Source organism: Megalobrama amblycephala, linkage group LG2 (assembly GCF_018812025.1).
Source record: "Megalobrama amblycephala isolate DHTTF-2021 linkage group LG2, ASM1881202v1, whole genome shotgun sequence".
NCBI lineage: Eukaryota > Metazoa > Chordata > Actinopteri > Cypriniformes > Xenocyprididae > Megalobrama > Megalobrama amblycephala.
In genome coordinates this window covers 61,335,130-61,357,838 of record NC_063045.1, presented here as the reverse complement: position 1 = coordinate 61,357,838, position 22,709 = coordinate 61,335,130, and the positions used below count along the sequence as shown (strand labels likewise).

Here is a 22,709-nt window from a genome sequence, read left to right as displayed (position 1 = left end):
AACCACTAAGACTTTTAATGTTTTTAAAAGAAGTTTCGTCTGCTCACCAAGGCTACATTTATTTAATTAAAAATACAGTAAAAAACAGTAATATTGTGAAATATTATTACAATTTAAAATAACTGTTTTCTATTTGAATATATTTGACAAAGTAATTTATTCCTGTGATTTTCAGCATCATTACTCCAGTCTTCAGTGTCACATGATCCTTCAGAAATCATTCTAATATGCTGATCTGCTGCTCAAGAAACATTTAATGTGTACAATTGTACAAAATATTTGTGTACAATATTTTTTTTCAGGATTATTTGATGAATAGAAAGTTCAAAAGAACAGAGTTTATCTGAAATCTAATCTTTTGTAACATTATAAATGTCTTTACTGCCACTTTTGATTGATTTAATGCATCCTTCCTGAATAAAAGTATTCATTTCTTTAATTTCTTTTCAAAAAAATAAAAATAAAAATTCTTACTGACCCCAAACTTTTGAACGGTAGTGTATAATGCTACAGAAGCTTTGTATTTCAGATAAATGCTGTTCTTTTGAACTTTCTATTCATCAAGGAATCCTGAAAAAAAACTGTTTTCAACATTGAAAATAATCATAAATGTTTCTTGAGCAGCAGATCAGCATATTAGAATGATTTCTGAAGGATCATGTGACACTGAAGACTGGAGTAATGATGCTGAAAATTCAGCTTTGCATCACAGGAATAAATTACTTTGTCAAATATATTTAAATAGTACACAGTTATTTTAAATTGTAATAATGTTTCACAATGTTACTGTTTTTTACTGTATTTTTAATGAAATAAATGTAGCCTTGGTGAGCAGACAAAACTTCTTTTAAAAACATTAAAAATCTTAGTGGTTCCAAACTTTTGGACTGTACTGTATATATATTTATATATTTATTTAATATAAATTTTATATATATTAACTTGACATATATTTTTTTATATTATATTATATTATATTATATTATATTATATTATATTATATTATATTATATTATATACTTTAAATACATTTATGTCCAAATTATTATTATTATTATTAAAAATATATTATTATATGGAAGAGGATTAGGGCCAAGCAATAATAAAAAATTAAAACCATCTCGAGATTAAAGTTGTTAAATTTCGAGAAAAAATTGTTAAATTTCGAGAAAAAAGTCGAAATAAAATGTTGAGAATAAAGTAATTAAATTACGAGAAAAAAGTTGTTAAATTACAAGAACAAATTCGTTAAATTACGAGAACAAATTCGTTAAATTATGAGAAAAAACTTGTTAAATTTCGAGAAAAAAGTCGAGATAAAATGTTGAGAATAAAGTCATTAAATTACAAGAAAAAAGTTGTTAAATTACAAGAACAAATTCGTTAAATTTGTTCGAGTTTATTATCAACATTTTATCTCGACTTTTTTCTCGAAATTTAACGAGCTTTTTCTCGCAATTTAACAACTTTAATCTCGAGATGGTTTTATTTTTTTATTATTGCTTGGCCCTAATCCTCTTCCGTATTATTATAATAAATAATGACTGCAAATTACTATATTATCATTTGTATTTTATTTATTTTTATGTATTATATATTTTATTATTTCATTATTATTTCATTATTGCAGATAAATATATTGCAATTTATATTTTGATTATTTATTACATATATTTTATTTTATATATAAAGTCTCCTTCTTCCTCTTCTTCATCTTCTTCTTCGGACATATTGTAATTATTTTTTATAACAGTTTATAGATATTGTTTTTGCTTTTACTTATCGTATTTTTATATTTTATTTGATTTTTATTTATTTTTTTATTCAAAAAAAAAAATAAAAAATACTACTACTAAAAAAAATCTACATTAATTTTATTTAGTTTGTTTGTTTGCAGTTTGCAGGTATGAATGAAATATTTTATCCTAAAATGAAAAGTATGGCATCATTTACTCACCTTTTTGCCATATTAATTATTAGTTAAGTGAGACATTAGGCAGTGTGTGTAAGCTACTCTTTCCATACGAGGACAGCGAACACTGATTTATTCTGCCAAACTCCAAAAATATCCCCATCATTTGTTTCCGGAGTCAGTGTTCGGCTCTCGTCGGGTGTAAATACCTCCGGACCGTCCAGAGGACTGCAGTTATTTATAGCTGACCTGACGAGTGAGCTATTTACGGTGTTTATCTCCACAAGACGACTGAAGAATTTAAGTGCTGTCTTTATGAAGTGGTGCACCAGGCTGTCCTGTGACGGGCAGAGCCACCAATCATGCGAGTGTAAACACTGGACGTAACCCCGGCACGGGGTCGCGCTCTGGACCGGAGAGAGTAAATACTCCAGGGGTGGTTCTCGGCTTCGCTGACTTTTTCACAAGGTGCAAAAACCAGGTGAGACATCTGTGTCCTCCAGGAAGCCTGTTGGTCCGTCTGCGTCGGACGGGTGGAATGCGGCTCGATGCCCGAAAACTAAAACAGAACCAGCGCTGCTCGCATTTAAGTGATACAGTGTTTATTTAAGTGTGCTGCAGCGTCTTTTTGTAGTGGTGCTGTTTTTTGCAGGCTTCTGGACTTGCACAGACAGAACTACAACATAAGCTTTGAGCAGGTTAATGTTAATGTTAGGACAGACTGCCTCCACAGGTGTGTTTCTGAGGTCAAACACTATTTCACTGCATGTCTTTCAGTGTTGTGCACCTGAGTCGGAAAACCCCTTTTTCTCCAACACACCGAATCGAACTGTGAAAGCATTCGAAAGCACTCGTGTGTCTCCTGTCACATGCTCATGCTGTCAGTAAACTGTTTGTTGTGTTTGGGAAAGATGGAAGATTGAATAAGATGCTGAAATGCCATTTGAGTCTTTGTCATAACAGCAGTAAATGTGCTGAAGAAAAACCTGATTCACTAATAATTCATCATTAATATTACATACACTTTATATACATTATATTTTATATATCTTATTTATTATTATTATTATTAATATTAATAGAAGTATTTATTTTATACAGTGTGTATATATATAATGCATGTAATTTATAATAATTTCATTATTGCAAATTAAAATATTTTTTATTTTTTCAATTAAAATGACTTTATTTTATGTATATAATGTATTATATATCTAATTTATTATTATTATTATTTCGTTATTATATTGTACTATTATTACTTAATTAATAATTAAATAATACTAATATTATTATTATAAAATAATAAATTAATATATTATAACTTATTTTAGTTATGTATATTATGCATTATATCGAATGTATTATTAAATAAAATTTATTTTATATAAATTATATGTAACTTATTTGTATTAGTATTATTTTATTTTTGCAAATTTATATTTTAGAATTTTTTATTTTAATATATTTTATGTATTATGTATTATATATAATTTATTTTTATTATTATTAATTCATTATTTCAATTGAATATATTAACGTTTTTATTTTAATTATTTATTAATATTAATAGAAGTATTTATTTTATACAGTGTGTATATATATATATATATATATATATATATATATATATATATATAATGCATGTAATTTATAATAATTTCATTATTGCAAATTAAAATATTAGACTTTATTTTATGAATATAATGTATTATATATCTAATTTATTATTATCATTATTATTTCATTATTATATTGTACTATTATTACTTAATATTTAAATAATACTAATATTATTATTATACAATAATAAATTAATATATTATAACTTAATGTATATTATGCATTATATCGAATGTATTATTAAATTAATTTTATGTAAATTATATGTAACACATTTGTATTAGTATTATTTTATTTTTGCAAATTTATATTTTAGAATGTTTTATTTTAATTATGTATTTTATGTATTATGTATTATATATAATTTATTTTTATTATTATTAATTCAATATTTCAATTGAATATATTAACATTTTTATTTTAATTATTTATTTTGTATTTAATTTATTATTATTATTATTATTAATTCATTATTGCAAATTAAAATATTAGACATTTTAGTTTTTATTTTATGTATATAATGTATTATATATCAATTTATTATTATTATTATTATTATTATTTCATATATGGTACTATTATTATTTAATTAATAATTAAATAATAATAATAATATTATAAAATAATTAATTAATATATTAATATATAACTTAGTTATTTATGTATATAATGCATTATATCTAATGTATTATTATTAATTTTATGTGATTATGTAACATTACTGTTAATATTATTTTATTATTGCAAATTAATATATTAGAATTTTTTAATTATTTATTGTATGTATATTATGTATTATATATCTAATTTGTTATTATTATTATTATTAATTCATTATTTCAATTTAATATATATATGGGTGTCATATTTGCTCCACTTTGGCACATGCTCCTCCTGTCATCCTGTCCTGTAAACAGCTTGTTTTGCTTACAAAAGATGGAAGATTGAATAAGTTGTTGAAATGCCACTTTAGTCTTTGCCATAACCGCAGTAAATGTGCTGAAGAAAAACCTGATTCACTCACATCACCATTATTATCATTCCTCTCCATGCTAGCAGAAACATTTGAGCTGCATGTAAATACTTTGCACATGAAGGACTCTGGAGGCAAACAGGACAGCGGTGGGAGCCGTAGATGCATGTTTGGGCCGATATATATATCGCTATTTTCAGCCGTTCTGAAACTGAATTCCCCTGTGCTGCTTTTCCTGATTGTTTGCTGTTCTTATCCAGGGTCTCTGTGTGGCACGATTGCAAGTAATTATTGGCGAGCATACCTGTGGACAGCATGACCGCCGTATGCCGTGATCCGCAAATATACAGATGTGCTCGATCTAAAGCCTCCACGCACATGATATCTGCAAGATTACGTTTGTATTCCGGCAAAAAAAAGGCTCAGCTGGAAGCACATTTCAGATCCACGGCCGGATCTTTTCTAAATAATCAATTACTAGGCCACATGCCCACGGAGACGGATTAACCCCGTATATCCCGTTAAGTCAATAAGGGCCGTAGAGACCCCTGCTACGGGACGGGGGGGGAGGGTCTAAAGCCGTATTCTAGGTCAGGCAGGCTTAACTTGAGTCCGGCTGGTGGATTGCAGGCAGAAAGGAAGCCCGGCGCGGGTTTGGAGCCGAACAGCTGGAGGCTAAGCAGATTTCACCCAAATGCCTCCGCAGGACTTTCCTGATCTGTACAGGGGAATGATCTGAATAGATCTGTTTGGAAAGAGAACTTTCTTGGATATTTCAGAGGTGGCCTTTGCAATTCGGAGGCCCGTTTCAAACAAACAGTTGGAGCCCCCCTCGAAAAAGTTTACAATCACGACTGTAAACAAAATCAACCTTCAATCTTCGTCACTCTCTCAGCCCCTCAACGAGCACCTCGGACAGCAAAATGACCAGAGCAAAGAAATAAAAATTAGAGAACGGGGATTAGAAGTGATTTGATGCAATATGAACTAGATGAGTAGAGTTCGTTGGGACAAACTTTGATGTTGGCTTGACAAAGTTTGAAAGTTTTATAAGCTTTAAATTTAGTGAAGTGGAAAGAGAATGAAACACATTAACACATTGTTAGCACAAATTAGCATGTTTAACAGGTTGCTAGCATTAATTAGCATGTTGTTAACCAGTGCCCAAGGAAGTCGACCGGAAGTTGAAGTCGGCCGCGTGCCGCCATCTTGTAGCAGAACTTCACTTGCGTTAGTTCATGTTCATGTTTTAACACTGCTAACATGACATAGAATTTGCTAGCATGTTTTAACACATTGCTAGCATGAATTAACATATTGCTATCATGTTTTATCACATTGCTAGCATTAGTTAGCATTTTGCTAGCTCATGTTTCATCATAATTAGCATGTTTTAACACTGCTAACATGACATAGAATTTGCTAGCATGTTTTAACACATTGCTAGCATTAATTTACATATTGCTATCATGTTTTATCACATTGCTAGCATTAGTTAGCATTTTTTGCTAGCTCATGTTTTAGTATTAATTAACATGTTTTAACACTTCTAACATGACAGAATTTGCTAGCATGTTTTAACACATTGCTAGCATGAATTAACATATTGCTATCATGTTTTAGCTCATTGATAACATTAGTTAGCATTTTGCTATCATGTTTTAACATGAATTAGCATGTTTTAACACACTGCTAACATGAAATAGAATGTTACTAGCATGTTTTAACACATAGCATTAATTAACATTGCTATCATGTTTTAGCACATTGCTAGCATGAGTTAACATGTTGCTAGCATTTTTTAGCATGTTTTAGCATGAATTAGCATGTTTTAACACTGCTAACATGACAGAATTGGTAGCATGTTTTAACACATTGCTAACATGAATTAACATTGTTATCATGTTTTAGAACATTGCTAGCATTAGTTAGCATGTTGCTAGCATTTTTTAGCATGAATTAGCATGTTTTAACACCCTGCTAACATGAAATAGAATGTTACTAGCATGTTTTAACACATTGCTAGCATTAATTAACATCTTGCTATCATGTTTTAACACATTACTAGCATGAGTTAACATGTTGCTAACTCATGTTTTAACATGAATTAGCATGTTTTAACACATTGCTAGCATGAATTAACATTGCTATCATGTTTTAACACATTGCTATCATTAGTTAGAATTTTGCTAGCATGTTTTAGCATGAATTAACATGTTTTAACACACTGCTAACATGAAATAGAATGTTCCTAGCATGTTTTAACACATTGCTAGCATTAATTAACATACTGCTGTCATGTTTTAACACATTGCTAGCATGAGTTAGCATTTTGTAACATGATTTGTCATGTTACTAGCATGTTTTAGCACATTGTTAGCATTAATTAGCATGTTGTAAGCATGATTAAACAAGTTAACATAAATTAGCATGTTATCATTATTTAGCATTTTTCTAACATGTTTTATCACATTGCTAGAATGATTTGACATGTTAACACAATGCTAGCATGAATTGGCATGTTGCAAGAATGTTTTAGCAAGCTGTTAACATGAATTAACATAATGTTAACATGCTTTAACACATTGTTAGCACGAATTAGCATGTTTTGCTAGCATGTTTTAACAGCTTGCTAACATGAATCAGCATGTTGCTAGTATGTTTTAACACATTGTTAGCATGAATTAACATATTGCTATCGTGTTTTAGCACATTGCTAGCAGTTTTATGAAATTAAGTGTTTTGATTCCTTTATTATGCGGGTCAGCATTGTACTTATCTTGATTCCTCTTGGATTAAAAATAAATGTTGTTTTTATTCATGCTGTGTTCATTGCACATTCTGAGTTCATTCTCACCCGTAATTCTGAACCGGCCGTTTTTCAAGTTCATTCAATTTCTGCTGTTTTTGCTCTTCCTGCTCTGCATCGCCCTACAGCCCAGTCAGGGTCTTGACCCCGCATTGCTACCTGCAGCTATATTCATTATTATTATTAATCTGACATATTTGTTTATTTTTTGGGGGGTTGGCATTTCTCCTGTCACAAGTAAGATCGTAACAGACTTTTTTGGTGTTTTCTAACTTTAATGGCGTCTCGGTCACTATTGAACTGTCATTGTATAGAAATGTGCAGCATGAAGCCTGTGATTCCAGGTATTCATGAGTCTGTTCCTCTGTCTCACACACACAAACACACTGTCACACATGCCCACAAATCCTCACACATGCCCCTGGCAGCGGCTCATTTGTCACAGGCCGTCTCTGAGATCCAGGCCTCTTCCCGACCGCCAAATATAGTCAACTGGAGATGAGCTGGACGGCCAGAGATATCAGACGTCACCCTCACACAGACTTCAGTTTATGTTTGCTTCCTGTTCAAATAATGAATTCTCACTCTGTATTTCCTCTCGTTCTCTCATCTCGTGTTGTTTCAGAGTGTCGTCCGCTGTCTTTGGCATCCCAAGCTGAATCAGATCATGGTTGGAACGGGGAACGGTCTGGCGAAGGTCTACTACGACCCAGTCAAGAGTCAGAGGTGCAGTTGGTTTGGGTGTCCGTCTCCGTCACACTTCACACTTTTCCCTGTTTTTCCGCCCGTGTTTGTCCAGTAACAATTCCAGCCAGATTTGGACTGATTGAACCGACTGACTAAAGCGAGGAAACTCAACGAAATGACTCATTCGGTGTCGTTCATGACTCCATTAGTGTCGTCTGAGGGCAAAATCAATTGTCTGCACGCTTGGAACAAAGTCATGTCCTGTTGAAACAAAGCACTTTTGTTTTCAATCCTTTTTATTTACAAAAACTTTGAGTGGTAATATATTAAAATAATGAATTATTTATTTATTTATTTAATAATAAATAAATTCTATAATTAAATTTTACAGTAGTTCACAATTGATTTTTTAAATTATTTTTACTCACAAATAGCAATTTCTGCCTGATTTAATCATTTAGAGCTTAACATAACTAGACTATTTATATTTAAACTTTTTATTTAAAAAATCTAGGAGTGATAATATATAAAAATAAGTTAAATAATAATAAATAAGTTATATAGTTACATTTTCGAGTGGTTCATGACTTTTAAAAAATTATTTTTACTCAAAAATAGCAATTTCTACCTGATATGGTATTTTAGAACTTGACATAAAAGAATATTTATATTTAAATTTTTTTATTTACAAAAGTTAAGAGTGGTAATATATTTAAAAATTAGAATAATTTATATAATAATAAATAAATTATGTAATTAATTTTTTTTTCTTATGAATTACTTTTACTTACAAATAGCAATTTTAATATTTTAGAGCTTGATATAACTAGAATATTTATATTTATTATAGAACTTTCTGTGACATTTTAAGATGTTTAAACATTTTTAAAATTCCTTCATATGTCCAAGTTTTTCAAGACTTTGAGAATTCTATACAATTATATAATTTTATATTTTTATTTGTTTGTTTATTTATTTATTTATGTGCACTTTTTTCAATACAGCATGTTTGTATGACATTTGCGTGATATTTATGGTTCTTAAATAATAAAAATAAATATTATTTATATATATATATATATATATATTTATTTTAAAGCATGTTGTTTTATTTTAACCTGATTTTAAGCCATCTTTCTTGCAAGTGTTTTAGAAGCTAATATCCTGTTTTCCGTGTTCTTCAGAGGGGCCATGTTGTGTGTGGTGAAGAGCAAGAGGAAGGAGAAACACGCTGAGACGCTGACACAAGATTACATCATCACCCGTGAGTATATGACGCCACACCTGTAAACGCTCAAATACATTTGCATATATTGTCATATATGTGTCAGAGCCGTGTGCTTTGATGCTTTGCTGCTCAATTGGGCCATCTTCCACATCACTTCCTGTTCTCTGCTGTCAATATGTGCAAAAAAGCATAACAATCCAAAAATCTGGATAGTTGAAATAAACAGGAAGTTTTAGGATTTTGAGAAAACAAATGTTTTCTGCACTATTTTGTACAGTATGTGACTAATCAGACATACACTGATCATACTTTTTTATATAATTTAATACTTTTATTCCGCAATGATGCATTAAAACTGATCAAAAATGTTACAGAAGATTTCTGCTGAAAATAAATGCTTTCTATTCATCAAACAATCCTGAAAAATAAAATGTATGACAGTTTCCTCACACATCTGAAGCAGTTTTCAACATTGATAATAATCAGAAATGTTTCTTGAGCAGAAATTCAGAATATGGTTTTGTTCATGTAGCTCCAGCTTAGAAATTACTATAAAAATATATTTTTTTAATTATTGCAAATAAATATATTTTTTATAAATATAATTATAATTATAAATATTATAATTATAATTTTTATTTTAATTATTTATTGTATATACATATTATATTTTGCATATATTTATAATAATATTATTATTATTGTAGTGCTATTAGTAACACAAAAATAATTTTGCTGATATAATTAGTAATGACAAATTTAGTATTAAATTAGAAAAAATGCAAATTTTAATAAAATGCTAAAATTTAATAATATTCTATATTTTATATGTATTATATTTTCATATATATATATATTTTCATTGTACTGCTATTATTAACAAAAATAATTTCTCTGATATAATTATAATATTAGATATAATTAGAAAACAAATCAGATATAATTAGAAAAAAGCTAAATTTCAGTCTTCAATTTAATAATTATTATTAATGTTTAATTATTGCCAATATATTATAATTATTTTATATATATATATATATATATATTATGTGAATTATTATTATCATTATATTTTATATTAATATTCAAATATAATATAATTTTTATTTTAATCGTTATATATATATATATATATATATATATATATATATATATATATATATATATATATATATATATATATATAATTTATTGTTGTTATAATTATTATTATTATTGTACTGCTGTTAGTAAAGCAAATATCATTCAGCTTATATAATTAATAATGATAGATTTAGTATTAAATAAGAAAAAAAGGTAAATGTCCAGCATTGCTGTCAGATGTTTGGACGCTGCTGTATGTACACAGACACACACACACACACACACACACACACATTAGCGGCGGATGATAATATTGCCCCGTCCTGCCCTGAGAGGTGCCATCCTACATCCAGTCCTGCCACAGACCCATTAACCAGGCTGTGTACTGTGTGTGTGTGTGTGTGTGTGTGTGTGTGTGTGTGTGTGTGTGTTTGCACGGAGTGAGTGCTTTCCATCGGATTGCCCCGCGCCGAGGCTCACCCGAGGGGCACGATGCCATTAGCGCGCGACTCTCCAGCAGCCACGCGTGTGCCACGAGAGCGTCACTCACGGCAGCGCGTGATGAACTTACAGACCCTTCAAAACTCACATGACAGTGCCGTACTGCTCAGGAAATAGCGATGGAAAATTTGAGGTGACGTGAAACAGGATGATGGACCATTGAGGAAAAAAACGGACATGTGTCACCGGTAACCTTTTTGCTTAATGTAGCGTGTGGAGTCCTGAATGGAAAATCGCTCCATCTTTCCTACGTCTCCCTGTGACCCTGGAGTAAAACACACACACACACACACACATGACCATCACAAACACACATCCAGCCATTTATTTTGGTTGTGTTTGGCAAGCTGTGAAATGTGGGCGACTTAATCAAAAGTAAATAAAGCATAGTGCTGCTATGGCGCGTCTGAAGAGCGTAGTATTCCCATAGTACTCCTGAGTTCAGTGTGCTGTAGCTGGTGTTGTTCATGTCCAATGACTGTGTCATGTGATTCATGTGTGTTTCTCGCAGCTCATGCTTTGCCCATGTTTCGCGAGGCTCGTCAGCGCAGCACCAGGAAGCAGCTGGAGAAGGACCGACTCGACCCTCTCAAATCCCACAAACCCGAGCCGCCCGTCTCCGGTCCAGGTGAGGTCAACCTCCTGAAGATCAGACTCTCATGAAGAAGGTTCTGTTTGTAAAGCATTAAAGCCACAAATCCCTCATCATGTTTTGTAATTATGTCCCATATTTTCCATGCAAAATGGTCCTGCAAACTTTTTTGACTATTAACAAAATTAACGTTCCTTAAAATTGTAACCGAAAGATAAATAATCAAATATACTTTTCTTTATTTGTTACATTTTTTAATATAATTAACTATAAACCAAAATTAGGGTTAAACTATTAGCCCCTAAATCTATTCTTCAATGTAATAAATAATATATAATATTTTTAATTAAACAATTATACATAATATTATATTATAATATATATATATATATATATATATATATATATATATATATATATATATATATATTAAACAAAAACCTTTTGCTATATTAAGTTAAAAAAAGAATATATATATATATATATATATATATATATATATATATATATATATATATATATACATTTGAATTAGAATATATTTGAATTATATTATATATAATATATTTATTTAATCATTATATAAATAAATACATTACTTTTTTAATATATTAAATAAAAAATGAATGCATTAATAGTACATTGTTGTTATATATTAAATAAGTCATATATATATAACATTTAAATTATAAATATAATATATATTTATTTAACAATTATTAAAATACATACATTAAACAAAAACTATTTTACTATATATATATATATATATATATATATACACATTTAAATTATAATATATTTATTTAATCATTATATAAATAAATACATTACTTTTTAATATATTAAAAAATGTATGCATTAATAGTACATTGTTGTTATGTGAATATGTAAAATATATTTTTTAAATAAAAAATTATATATATATACATACATAAAACTTTTATAAAATTATAATATAATTAATCATTATAAATGCATTAAAGAAAAAATGTTTTTGCTATATTAAATGTCATATATATAACATTTAAATTATAAATATAATATATATTTATTTAATAATTATTAAAATACATACATTAAACAAAAACTATTTTACTCTCTCTCTCTCTCTCTCTATATATATATATATATATATATATATATATATGTGTGTGTGAATACTTAATTATATAAATACATACATTAAAAAACTAATTTTACTATATTAAATAAAAATGATTAATTAATAGTAATTTATGTTTAGTCCATTGGTAGAAAAAGACAAAATCACCCAAATCAAGTTTCAAACTGTATTTCTACATTCCAAGTTTCAGTACCAGGTTTGCAAAAAAAAGCTAAATTTATAGTAAATAGACTGAAATGAAATGGCACAGTGTCCAAATAAGCGGCACATATATTTGGCAGTTTTTAGTCGTCCAACGAGCTGCTCGAGTGAGTCTGAGTCTCAATGCCAAGATGTTCCACCAGCGCTTGAGTAAACACTCCACTAGATTACATTAAAGTCTTGGCAGAGGATCAGGTGTGGCCGTCTGCGCTCCTCCGGTCCGATTCTGCAGTACAGGATATCACAGAAACCCTCCGATCAGCAGACACCAGTTGAGCCGCCACCTCTCATGTTCAATCACAACATAAATACACTTTCCCTGCGTGTTTTGCTTAAAGAAGACCTATTCTGCTTTTTTCCATGTTCAACTTCCTTTAGTGTGTAATGTTGCTGTTTGAGCATGAAAAAGGTTTCCAAAGTCAGTATCAGTGTCACAGTTTCTGAACTCTCTGAAATGCCTCCATCTTGAGTTTTCTTCCAGGAACGAACACGACACAATCAGGGGCGTTAGTTGGATATGGCAGGGTGTGGCGGTTGCCTCGTCAGGTCAATGCAAAGCAATATATTGCAGGATTAATGCAGTTATATTACTACATATAATTTTTAATTATTTAATAAAAGAAAAAAAGAAAGTAAATTAAAGTGATCTGGTTGTTAAACGCACGTCATGCAAGCTTAACGGCACTGCAAATGTTTCTTTTTACAACGTGACAAAAAATTATTTTCAATGTTATAATAGTGATTTGATAATCTCTAAAAATAAATTCAAAAGCAAAACGTGTAAATGTGTATATATATATATATATATATATATATATATATATATATATATAGAGTGGAAATGGCTAATGAGCCAATAAGTGCTCCTCTGCCGCCATCTACTGGTTATAGTGGTCATTTCATGTCTTTTTTAAAATTTTTAAATATGTTTTTGTTTTTCACCATGTTAGTTTTCCTACATTGTGAAACTTTTAGTTTTACAAATGGAGACAATCTATGAAAGATGAACGAAAAACGTTATTGCATTAAAATTAACATTTAAATTGGCTTTTGGTAAATTGACGCCACTGGTCGCAATATTCCTCATTTAAATAATTAATACGCAGAATAAAGGGGCGGGGCCTGGTTGAGTTAGTTAGGAGTGTGTTGAAACTGGCGGTTATGGTAAGGGGCGGGACATCTCACAAACACCAATCACAACACACTGCTCCAGCCGACCAATCAGAGCACAGTGTGCTTTTCAGAAGGAGGGGCTTCATAGAGACAGGAACTAAACAGAGCGTTACTGACAGACTGGGAAGAGAGGAGCTGCAACAATGGAGAATAATGAACAATCAATTATAGTAGAGCCCAAAAACACAATCAAGGCTTTGTAAAAGGGCATCTGTGTAAGCGAGAGCGGCCCCTTTTTTCTGCAGCTGAATGATGGATTTGTGTCTGTACTTGTTCTGCTCTGATCTTTGCTTTTGTCCTCGAGCAGGTCGGGGTGGTCGTGTGGCTGCCCACGGCGGTACGCTGTCCTCCTTCATCGTGAAAAACATCGCCCTGGACAAAACCGATGACAGCAACCCACGAGAGGCGATCCTGCGTCATGCCAAAGAGGCCGCAGAGAACCCTTACTGGGTCGCCCCGGCCTATAAAAAGTAAGACACAGACCAGAGCGGAGAGTGTTAGCTTAAACTGACAGAAACACCAGCGCTGTTCCCAAGTGAGCTGCAGACGTCAGTGTTTCTGCACCACTGAACCTGAACCTGAACCAATGCAAAGAGGAGAAAATATGTATAAAAATTCCATATATATATATATATGAGCCATTCTACAGAATTGGTGCAAACTGTTGTCCCACAACCAAAAAACACATTTAAAAAGCATTTAAGTATTCAAGTTTTAGATGTTTACTAAGATACTTCTATTATCTATTGAATCACACAATAATATTTAAAATACCAGTAACCTTCATATAAATAAAATCTTGAGGTCATTAGCTGAGACTGATTTTAACACATTTCTACATTTCTGATCAGGCAGTATTCCTCTCACAGCCTCTCTTTCATGGTAGATAGATCATCATTCTGAATTAAATGTGTTCAAAGTCTGAAAATCTGTGTGTAACTTTAAGGAACGTCACTAACAAACACCTTTTTCTGCAATTAAGCAAACTTTTTTGGGTGTTATTCCATAAAATTTATTTTTTATGTGTGTACAAATGTTCAGAACTGTGCTAGCTAACCATGTGATGATCAGCATCTTTGAGCAGCTCAAAGTGTCTAAAATTGTCAACTTCACCACGTTTCGGTAGTGACATCATTGTTTCGGGAATGACATCATTGTTTTGGTAGTGACATCTTTGTTTCGGAAGTGACATCATTGTTTTGGTAGTGACATCATTGTTTCGGAAGTGACATCATTGTTTTGGTAGTGACATCATTGTTTTGGTAGTGACATCATTGTTTTGGTAGTGACATTGTTTTGGTAGTGACATCATTGTTTCGGGAATGACATCATTGTTTTGGTAGTGACATCTTTGTTTCGGAAGTGACATCATTGTTTTGGTAGTGACATCATTGTTTCAGAAGTGACATCATTGTTTCGGAAGTGACATCTTTGTTTCGGAAGTGACATCATTGTTTCGGAAGTGACATAATTGTTTTGGTAGTGACATCATTGTTTCGGAAGTGACATTGTTTCGGAAGTGACATCATTGTTTTGGTAGTGACATCATTGTTTCGGAAGTGACATCATTGTTTTGGTAGTGACATTGTTTCGGAAGTGACATTGTTTTGGTAGTGACATCATTGTTTCGGGAATGACATCATTGTTTTGGTAGTGACATCTTTGTTTCGGAAGTGACATCATTGTTTTGGTAGTGACATCATTGTTTCGGAAGTGACATCATTGTTTCGGAAGTGACATCTTTGTTTCGGAAGTGACATCATTGTTTTGGTAGTGACATCATTGTTTTGGTAGTGACATTGTTTTGGTAGTGACATCATTGTTTCGGGAATGACATCATTGTTTTGGTAGTGACATCTTTGTTTCGAAAGTGACATCATTGTTTTGGTAGTGACATCATTGTTTCGGAAGTGACATCATTGTTTCGGAAGTGACATCTTTGTTTCGGAAGTGACATCATTGTTTCGGTAGTGACATTGTTTTGGAAGTGACATCATTGTTTTGGTAGTGACATCATTGTTTTGGTAGTGACATCTTTGTTTCGGAAGTGACATCATTGTTTCGGAAGTGACATAATTGTTTTGGTAGTGACATCATTGTTTCGGAAGTGACATTGTTTCGGAAGTGACATCATTGTTTTGGTAGTGACATCATTGTTTCGGAAGTGACATCATTGTTTTGGTAGTGACATCATTGTTTTGGTAGTGACATGTTTGTTTCGGTAGTGACATCATTGTTTCGGAAGTGACATTGTTTTGGTAGTGACATCATTGTTTCGGAAGTGACATCATTGTTTTGGTAGTGACATCTTTGTTTCGGAAGTGACATCATTGTTTTGGTAGTGACATCATTGTTTCGGAAGTGACATCATTGTTTTGGTAGTGACATCATTGTTTTGGTAGTGACATCTTTGTTTTGGTAGTGACATCATTGTTTTGGTAGTGACATCATTGTTTTGGAAGTGACATCTTTGTTTCGGAAGTGACATCATTGTTTTGGTAGTGACATCATTGTTTCGGAAGTGACATCATTGTTTTGGTAGTGACATCTTTGTTTCGGAAGTGACATCATTGTTTTGGTAGTGACATCTTTGTTTCGGAAGTGACATCATTGTTTTGGTAGTGACATCATTGTTTCGGAAGTGACATCATTGTTTTGGTAGTGACATCATTGTTTTGGTAGTGACATCTTTGTTTTGGTAGTGACATCATTGTTTTGGTAGTGACATCATTGTTTTGGAAGTGACATCTTTGTTTCGGAAGTGACATCATTGTTTTGGTAGTGACATCATTGTTTTGGTAGTGACATCATTGTTTTGGTAGTGACATCTTTGTTTCGGAAGTGACATCTTTGTTTCGGAAGTGACATCATTGTTTTGGTACTGACATCATTGTTTCGGAAGTGACATCATTGTTTTGGTAGTGACATCATTGTTTCGGAAGTGACATCATTGTTTTGGTAGTGACATCTTTGTTTCGGAAGTGACATCATTGTTTTGGTAGTGACATCTTTGTTTCGGAAGTGACATCATTGTTTTGGTAGTGACATCATTGTTTTGGTAGTGACATCATTGTTTTGGTAGTGACATCTTTGTTTCGGAAGTGACATCTTTGTTTCGGAAGTGACATCATTGTTTTGGTACTGACATCATTGTTTCGGAAGTGACATCATTGTTTTGGTAGTGACATCTTTGTTTCGGAAGTGACATCATTGTTTTGGTAGTGACATCATTGTTTCGGAAGTGACATCATTGTTTTGGTAGTGACATCTTTGTTTCGGAAGTGACATCATTGTTTTGGTACTGACATCATTGTTTCGGAAGTGACATTGTTTTGGTAGTGACATTGTTTCGGAAGTGACATTGTTTTGGTAGTGACATCATTGTTTCGGAAGTGACATCTTTGTTTTGGTAGTGACATCATTGTTTTGGTAGTGACATCATTGTTTTGGTAGTGACATCATTGTTTTGGTAGTGACATCATTGTTTTGGTAGTGACATCATTTTTTGGTAGTGACATCTTTGTTTCGGAAGTGACATTGTTTTGGTAGTGACATCATTGTTTTGGTAGTGACATCTTTGTTTCGGAAGTGACATCATTGTTTTGGTAGTGACATCATTGTTTCGGAAGTGACATCATTGTTTTGGTAGTGACATCTTTGTTTCGGAAGTGACATCATTGTTTTGGTTGTTTTGGTGACATCGGAAGTGACATCATTGTTTCGGAAGTGACATTGTTTTGGTAGTGACAGTGACATTTGTTTCGGAAGTGACATCATTGTTTTGGTAGTGACATCATTGTTTTGGTAGTGACATCATTGTTTTGGTAGTGACATCATTGTTTAGTGACATCTTTGTTTCGGAAGTGACATCATTGTTTTGGTAGTGACATCATTGTTTCGGAAGTGACATCATTGTTTTGGTAGTGACATCTTTGTTTCGGAAGTGACATCATTGTTTTGGTAGTGACATCATTGTTTCGGAAGTGACATTGTTTTGGTAGTGTGTTTGGAAGTGACATCTTTGTTTCGGAAGTGACATTGTTTTGGTAGTGACATCATTGTTTCGGAAGTGACATTGTTTTGGTAGTGACATCATTGTTTTGGTAGTGACATCTTTGTTTCGGAAGTGACATAATTGTTTTGGTAGTGACATCATTGTTTCGGAAGTGACATCATTGTTTTGGTAGTGACATCTTTGTTTCGGAAGTGACATCATTGTTTTGGTAGTGACATCATTGTTTCGGAAGTGACATCTTTGTTTTGGTAGTGACATCATTGTTTTGGTAGTGACATCTTTGTTTCGGAAGTGACATTGTTTTGGAAGTGACATCTTTGTTTCGGAAGTGACATCATTGTTTTGGTACTGACATCATTGTTTCGGAAGTGACATCATTGTTTCGGAAGTGACATCATTGTTTTGGTAGTGACATCATTGTTTTGGAAGTGACATTGTTTTGGTAGTGACATCATTGTTTTGGTAGTGACATTATTGTTTTGGTAGTGACATCATTGTTTTGGAAGTGACATTGTTTTGGTAGTGACATCATTGTTTTGGTAGTGACATCATTGTTTTGGTAGTGACATTATTGTTTTGGTAGTGACATCATTGTTTTGGAAGTGACATCATTGTTTTGGTAGTGACATCATTGTTTTGGTAGTGACATCATTGTTTTGGTAGTGACAAAAGTGAACACATAATCGTCTATTTGGTGGAAATAAACAGAATTTTAGTACAGTTATGTAAATCATTAGTGTTTTAGTATGTGAGTTAAATTGTGTCATGTGATGTGGTCACTACCAACACATTACCGTCTCTACCGAAACTGTGCAGTCACGACCGAAACATGGGATGTTTTGTCAAAAATAAAGTATATTGAATGATCAACTAAGATGTTATTATAGTGTTTGGTTCAATCTAATGAATCCTTCACTTTGAAATCAGTTTGATAAACTTTATGACTTTTACAAATAAATATTGGAATCAAAATACAACAAATCTCATAAATTACACTTGAAATATTGTTAAAATTGTAATTGTTATTGATTTACATGTGAAAACTTTTTTTTTTTTTAAATAGCAAAAAATATATTTACAAGGTAGATGTCTTAATCTTAGCAGATCACTGTGACCCTTCTTATTAAATAATTTATTATTGTGTTTTGGTAGTGACAAATTTGGGGAGAGGAAAAATATATATATATTCTGGGATGGCCTTTTATTTGAAGAAAGCATGTGATGCTGCTGTGTAATTTGGCGGTGATGAGGTAACATCTCAGTATAATTACAGCAGCTGGCAGGTGCGCAGGTGACGCCGGAGCTCGAGGTGTTGCTGAAACTAGAGCGGTAGTTCAGATGACACCGGTGTGTCACACCTCACACAACAGATGCATTAATGTTTGAAGGGTTTGGAGATCTTCAGATGCGTCTCAGGTTTCACACTGAGCTCTGAAGGGTGAGGGGGACGTTTTTAACTTCACTGTCCCAAAATAACATGCAGTGACCTCGAGAAGAATGTGAACTCTTAAAAATATCTGAATATCATTGAATTACATCACAAAATACAAAAGATAGTGAGTGAAGAACAATAAACTACACCTTCATATATGTTTTGTGTCTAATGCAGTGACATTCAGATGATTTTAAGTGTCCAAATATTTTTGTTTGATAAAATCAATGAATCATTCCTTATCTTGTGCCTTCTGAGTTCTCTGTACTGTGTGGATTAGATATTATTACGTTATTATTTTCTTCATACTCCAGTGATTTGTGTGTGTGCATGAAAATATATGTAAAAATGCATTAATTTTTTTTTTTTTAAATCATTATATAAATTAGTGTATATATATTTTGTAAATATTTTTATGGATTTTTTGTTAGTTTAATGTTTATTGATAGAAAAAGACAATATCATCCTAGTCAAGTTTTAGATATATATTTACTTAAAATATATATTTTTATTATTGAATTATTTTTTAAATATATTTATATAAATGTATTTAATTATTAAATTGATTTCATTTATATAATTTTAAATTTGACTAAAAACATTTTGTTTAATGTTTATTGGTAAAAAGTAAAAAAAAAAAAAAAAAAAAAAAAAAATATATATATATATATATATATATATATATATATATATACGTATGTATATATATATATATATTTACTTAAAATATATTTTAATTATTATATAAACATTTGTATATAATATTTTTTTTAAACAAATTTTGTTTATTTGTAGAAAAAGACACAATTACCCAAGTCTATAAATACATTATAAATTATAAAAACTATAAATTACCCAAGTTTTAAATATATATTTACTTAAAATATATTTTTATTTAATTATTGTATAGATATAATTATATAATATATATATTTTTTATTTTATTATTTTTTGTTTATATTTGTTTATATTTATTTTTAATGTTTATTGGTAGAAAAAGAGAAAATCACCCAATTCAAGTTTTAAATATATCTATCTATCTATCTATCTATCTATCTATATATATATATATATATATATATATATATATATATATATATATGTTTTTTTACTTAAAATATATTTTCTGATTATTATATAAATGTGTGTGTGTATGTATGTATGTGTGTATATATATATATATATATATATATATATATATATATATATATATATATATATATATATATATATATATACTTTATTTAATTACTTTTTTTATTTTATTAATTTTTGTTTATATTTGTAAATATTTATTTTTAATGTTTATTGGTAGAAAAAGACAAAATCACCCAAGTCAAGTTTTAAACTTTAAATCATTTCTAATCTTATGTTTTTTGGCGTCTCTGTACCGTGCGGATTATCATCAGATAAAACATTCACAGTCGCTGCCAAAAATGCAATTTCTTGTTATGATTTTCTTCATACTCCAGTGATGGATTACATCCTGATTTTTATTTTCATTTTTTTTTTTTAACAAAATACTAAAATAAGATCTGAAGAATGCCAAATTGCGCTTCTTGTCATAGGAAGAGTGATTCCATGAAAGGTTTTCCAGGTTTCTGGATCTTTAATGCATGTGGAATCCGCAGGTTTATGTTGTTTATGTGCAGTAAAATCATATCTATTTACATTCAGTCCGTATGTCTCGCAGTGAAGCAGGAGCGTCCTGAAATATGCTGCGCGATAAGAAGCTGTCAGGAGTTTTATCTGCTCATCTCACTTCTGTTGGATGTTTATCTGGAGAATAACACATGGATCTGTTTTCCGTGGTGGTCCGTTCAGCAGAGCAGAATCGAGCGGACGAAACCTGCCTGCGACGGATAGCGTGACGAGATCAGAGCCGTGCGCTTCATGAATGAACACGGATACTGTTTTACAATCCGAACGCTGAGATGCTGTTTGCTCTTTGTCACAGCAGAGGCGTAAATACAGCCTGTGCCAGAATTACATGCCGAATATATTGGTGACCGTATTGGTATCGGCTGTAATTAGTCCTGTTTTAATTATCAATATCATTCTGATTCAGATTCTTTTCAGATTATTATTTTCAGATTATTTTTTCAGAATTGCCCATTTTATCTCATAATTCTGACTTTTTTCTTGCAATTCTGACATTTTTTCTCACAATTGCAACTTTATTTTTCAGAATTGCCCATTTTTATTTCAGAATTCTGACTTTTTTCTCGCAATTGAGACTTTATTTCTCGGAATTGTCAATTTGTATCTCGTAATTCTGACTTTTTTCTTGCAATTCTGACTTTTTTTCTCACAATTGCAACTTTATTTCTCGGAATTGTCGATTTTTATCTCGTAATTCTGACTTTTTTCTCACATTTATGACTATTTTTCAGAATTGCCCATTTTTATCTCCTAATTTGAACTTTTTTCTCTCAATTGTGTCTTTATTTCTCGGATTTGCCCATTTTTATCTCGTAATTCAGTTTTTTTTTTTTTTCTTGCAATTCTGACTTTTTTTCTCACAATTGCAAATTTATTTTTCAGAATTGCCCATTTTTATCTCGGAATTCTGACTTTTTTCCTCATAATTGTGACTATTTTTCAGAATTGACAGTTTTTATCTTGAAATTGACTTTTTTCTTGCAATTGGAACTTTATTTCCTGGAATTGTCCATTTTTATCTCGTATTTCTGACTTTTCTCATAATTGTGACTATTTCAGAATTGCCCATTTTTATATCCTAATTTGGACTTTTTTGAATTTTTCCTTGCAATTGTGTCTTTATTTCTTGGATTTGCCAATTTTTATCTCGTAATTCTGATGTTTTTTTCTTGCAATTCTGACTTTTTTTCTCACAATTGCAAATTTATTTTTCAGAATTGCCCATTTTTATCTCATAATTCTGACTTTTTTCCTCATAATTGTGACTATTTTTCAGAATTGACAGTTTTTTAATCTTGTAATTAACTTTTTTCTTGCAATTGGAGCTTTATTTTTTTTAGAATTGCCCATTTTTATTTCAGAATTCTGACTTTTTTTTGCATTTGGGACTTTATTTCTTGGAATTGTCCATTTTTATCTCTTAATTCTGACTTTATTTTCTTGCAATTCTGACTTTTTTCTTTTTTCTCATAATTGCATCTTTATTTTTCAGAATTGCCCATTTTTATCTCATAATTCCGACTTTTTTCTCATAATTGTGAGAAAAACATTCAGAATTGTGAGATGAAACATCACAGTTACCTTTTGTATTTTTTATTCCGTCGCAGAAACAAGCTTCCATAGTTAAGTCAGTTTCAGTATTAGTAATATTACAGTTATTATTACAGTTAATTATAGTTAATATAGAGGAAC

General features: G+C 30.9%; 1 protein-coding gene across 3 annotated transcripts in view; it reads left to right on the top strand.

Annotated features, from left to right (window-relative positions):
* The window catches only part of LOC125262541 (WD repeat-containing protein 70), a 94,106-nt gene that overhangs the window by 69,887 nt on the left and 1,510 nt on the right, over positions 1-22,709 (top strand). For all 3 annotated transcript variants that reach the window (XM_048181346.1, XM_048181345.1, XM_048181344.1), the window contains 4 exons: positions 7,943-8,043; positions 9,189-9,268; positions 11,328-11,444; positions 14,216-14,378. In XM_048181346.1, the coding sequence (XP_048037303.1) occupies positions 7,943-8,043; positions 9,189-9,268; positions 11,328-11,444; positions 14,216-14,378 (461 nt within the window). The remainder of the gene's footprint in view (positions 1-7,942; positions 8,044-9,188; positions 9,269-11,327; positions 11,445-14,215; positions 14,379-22,709) is intronic.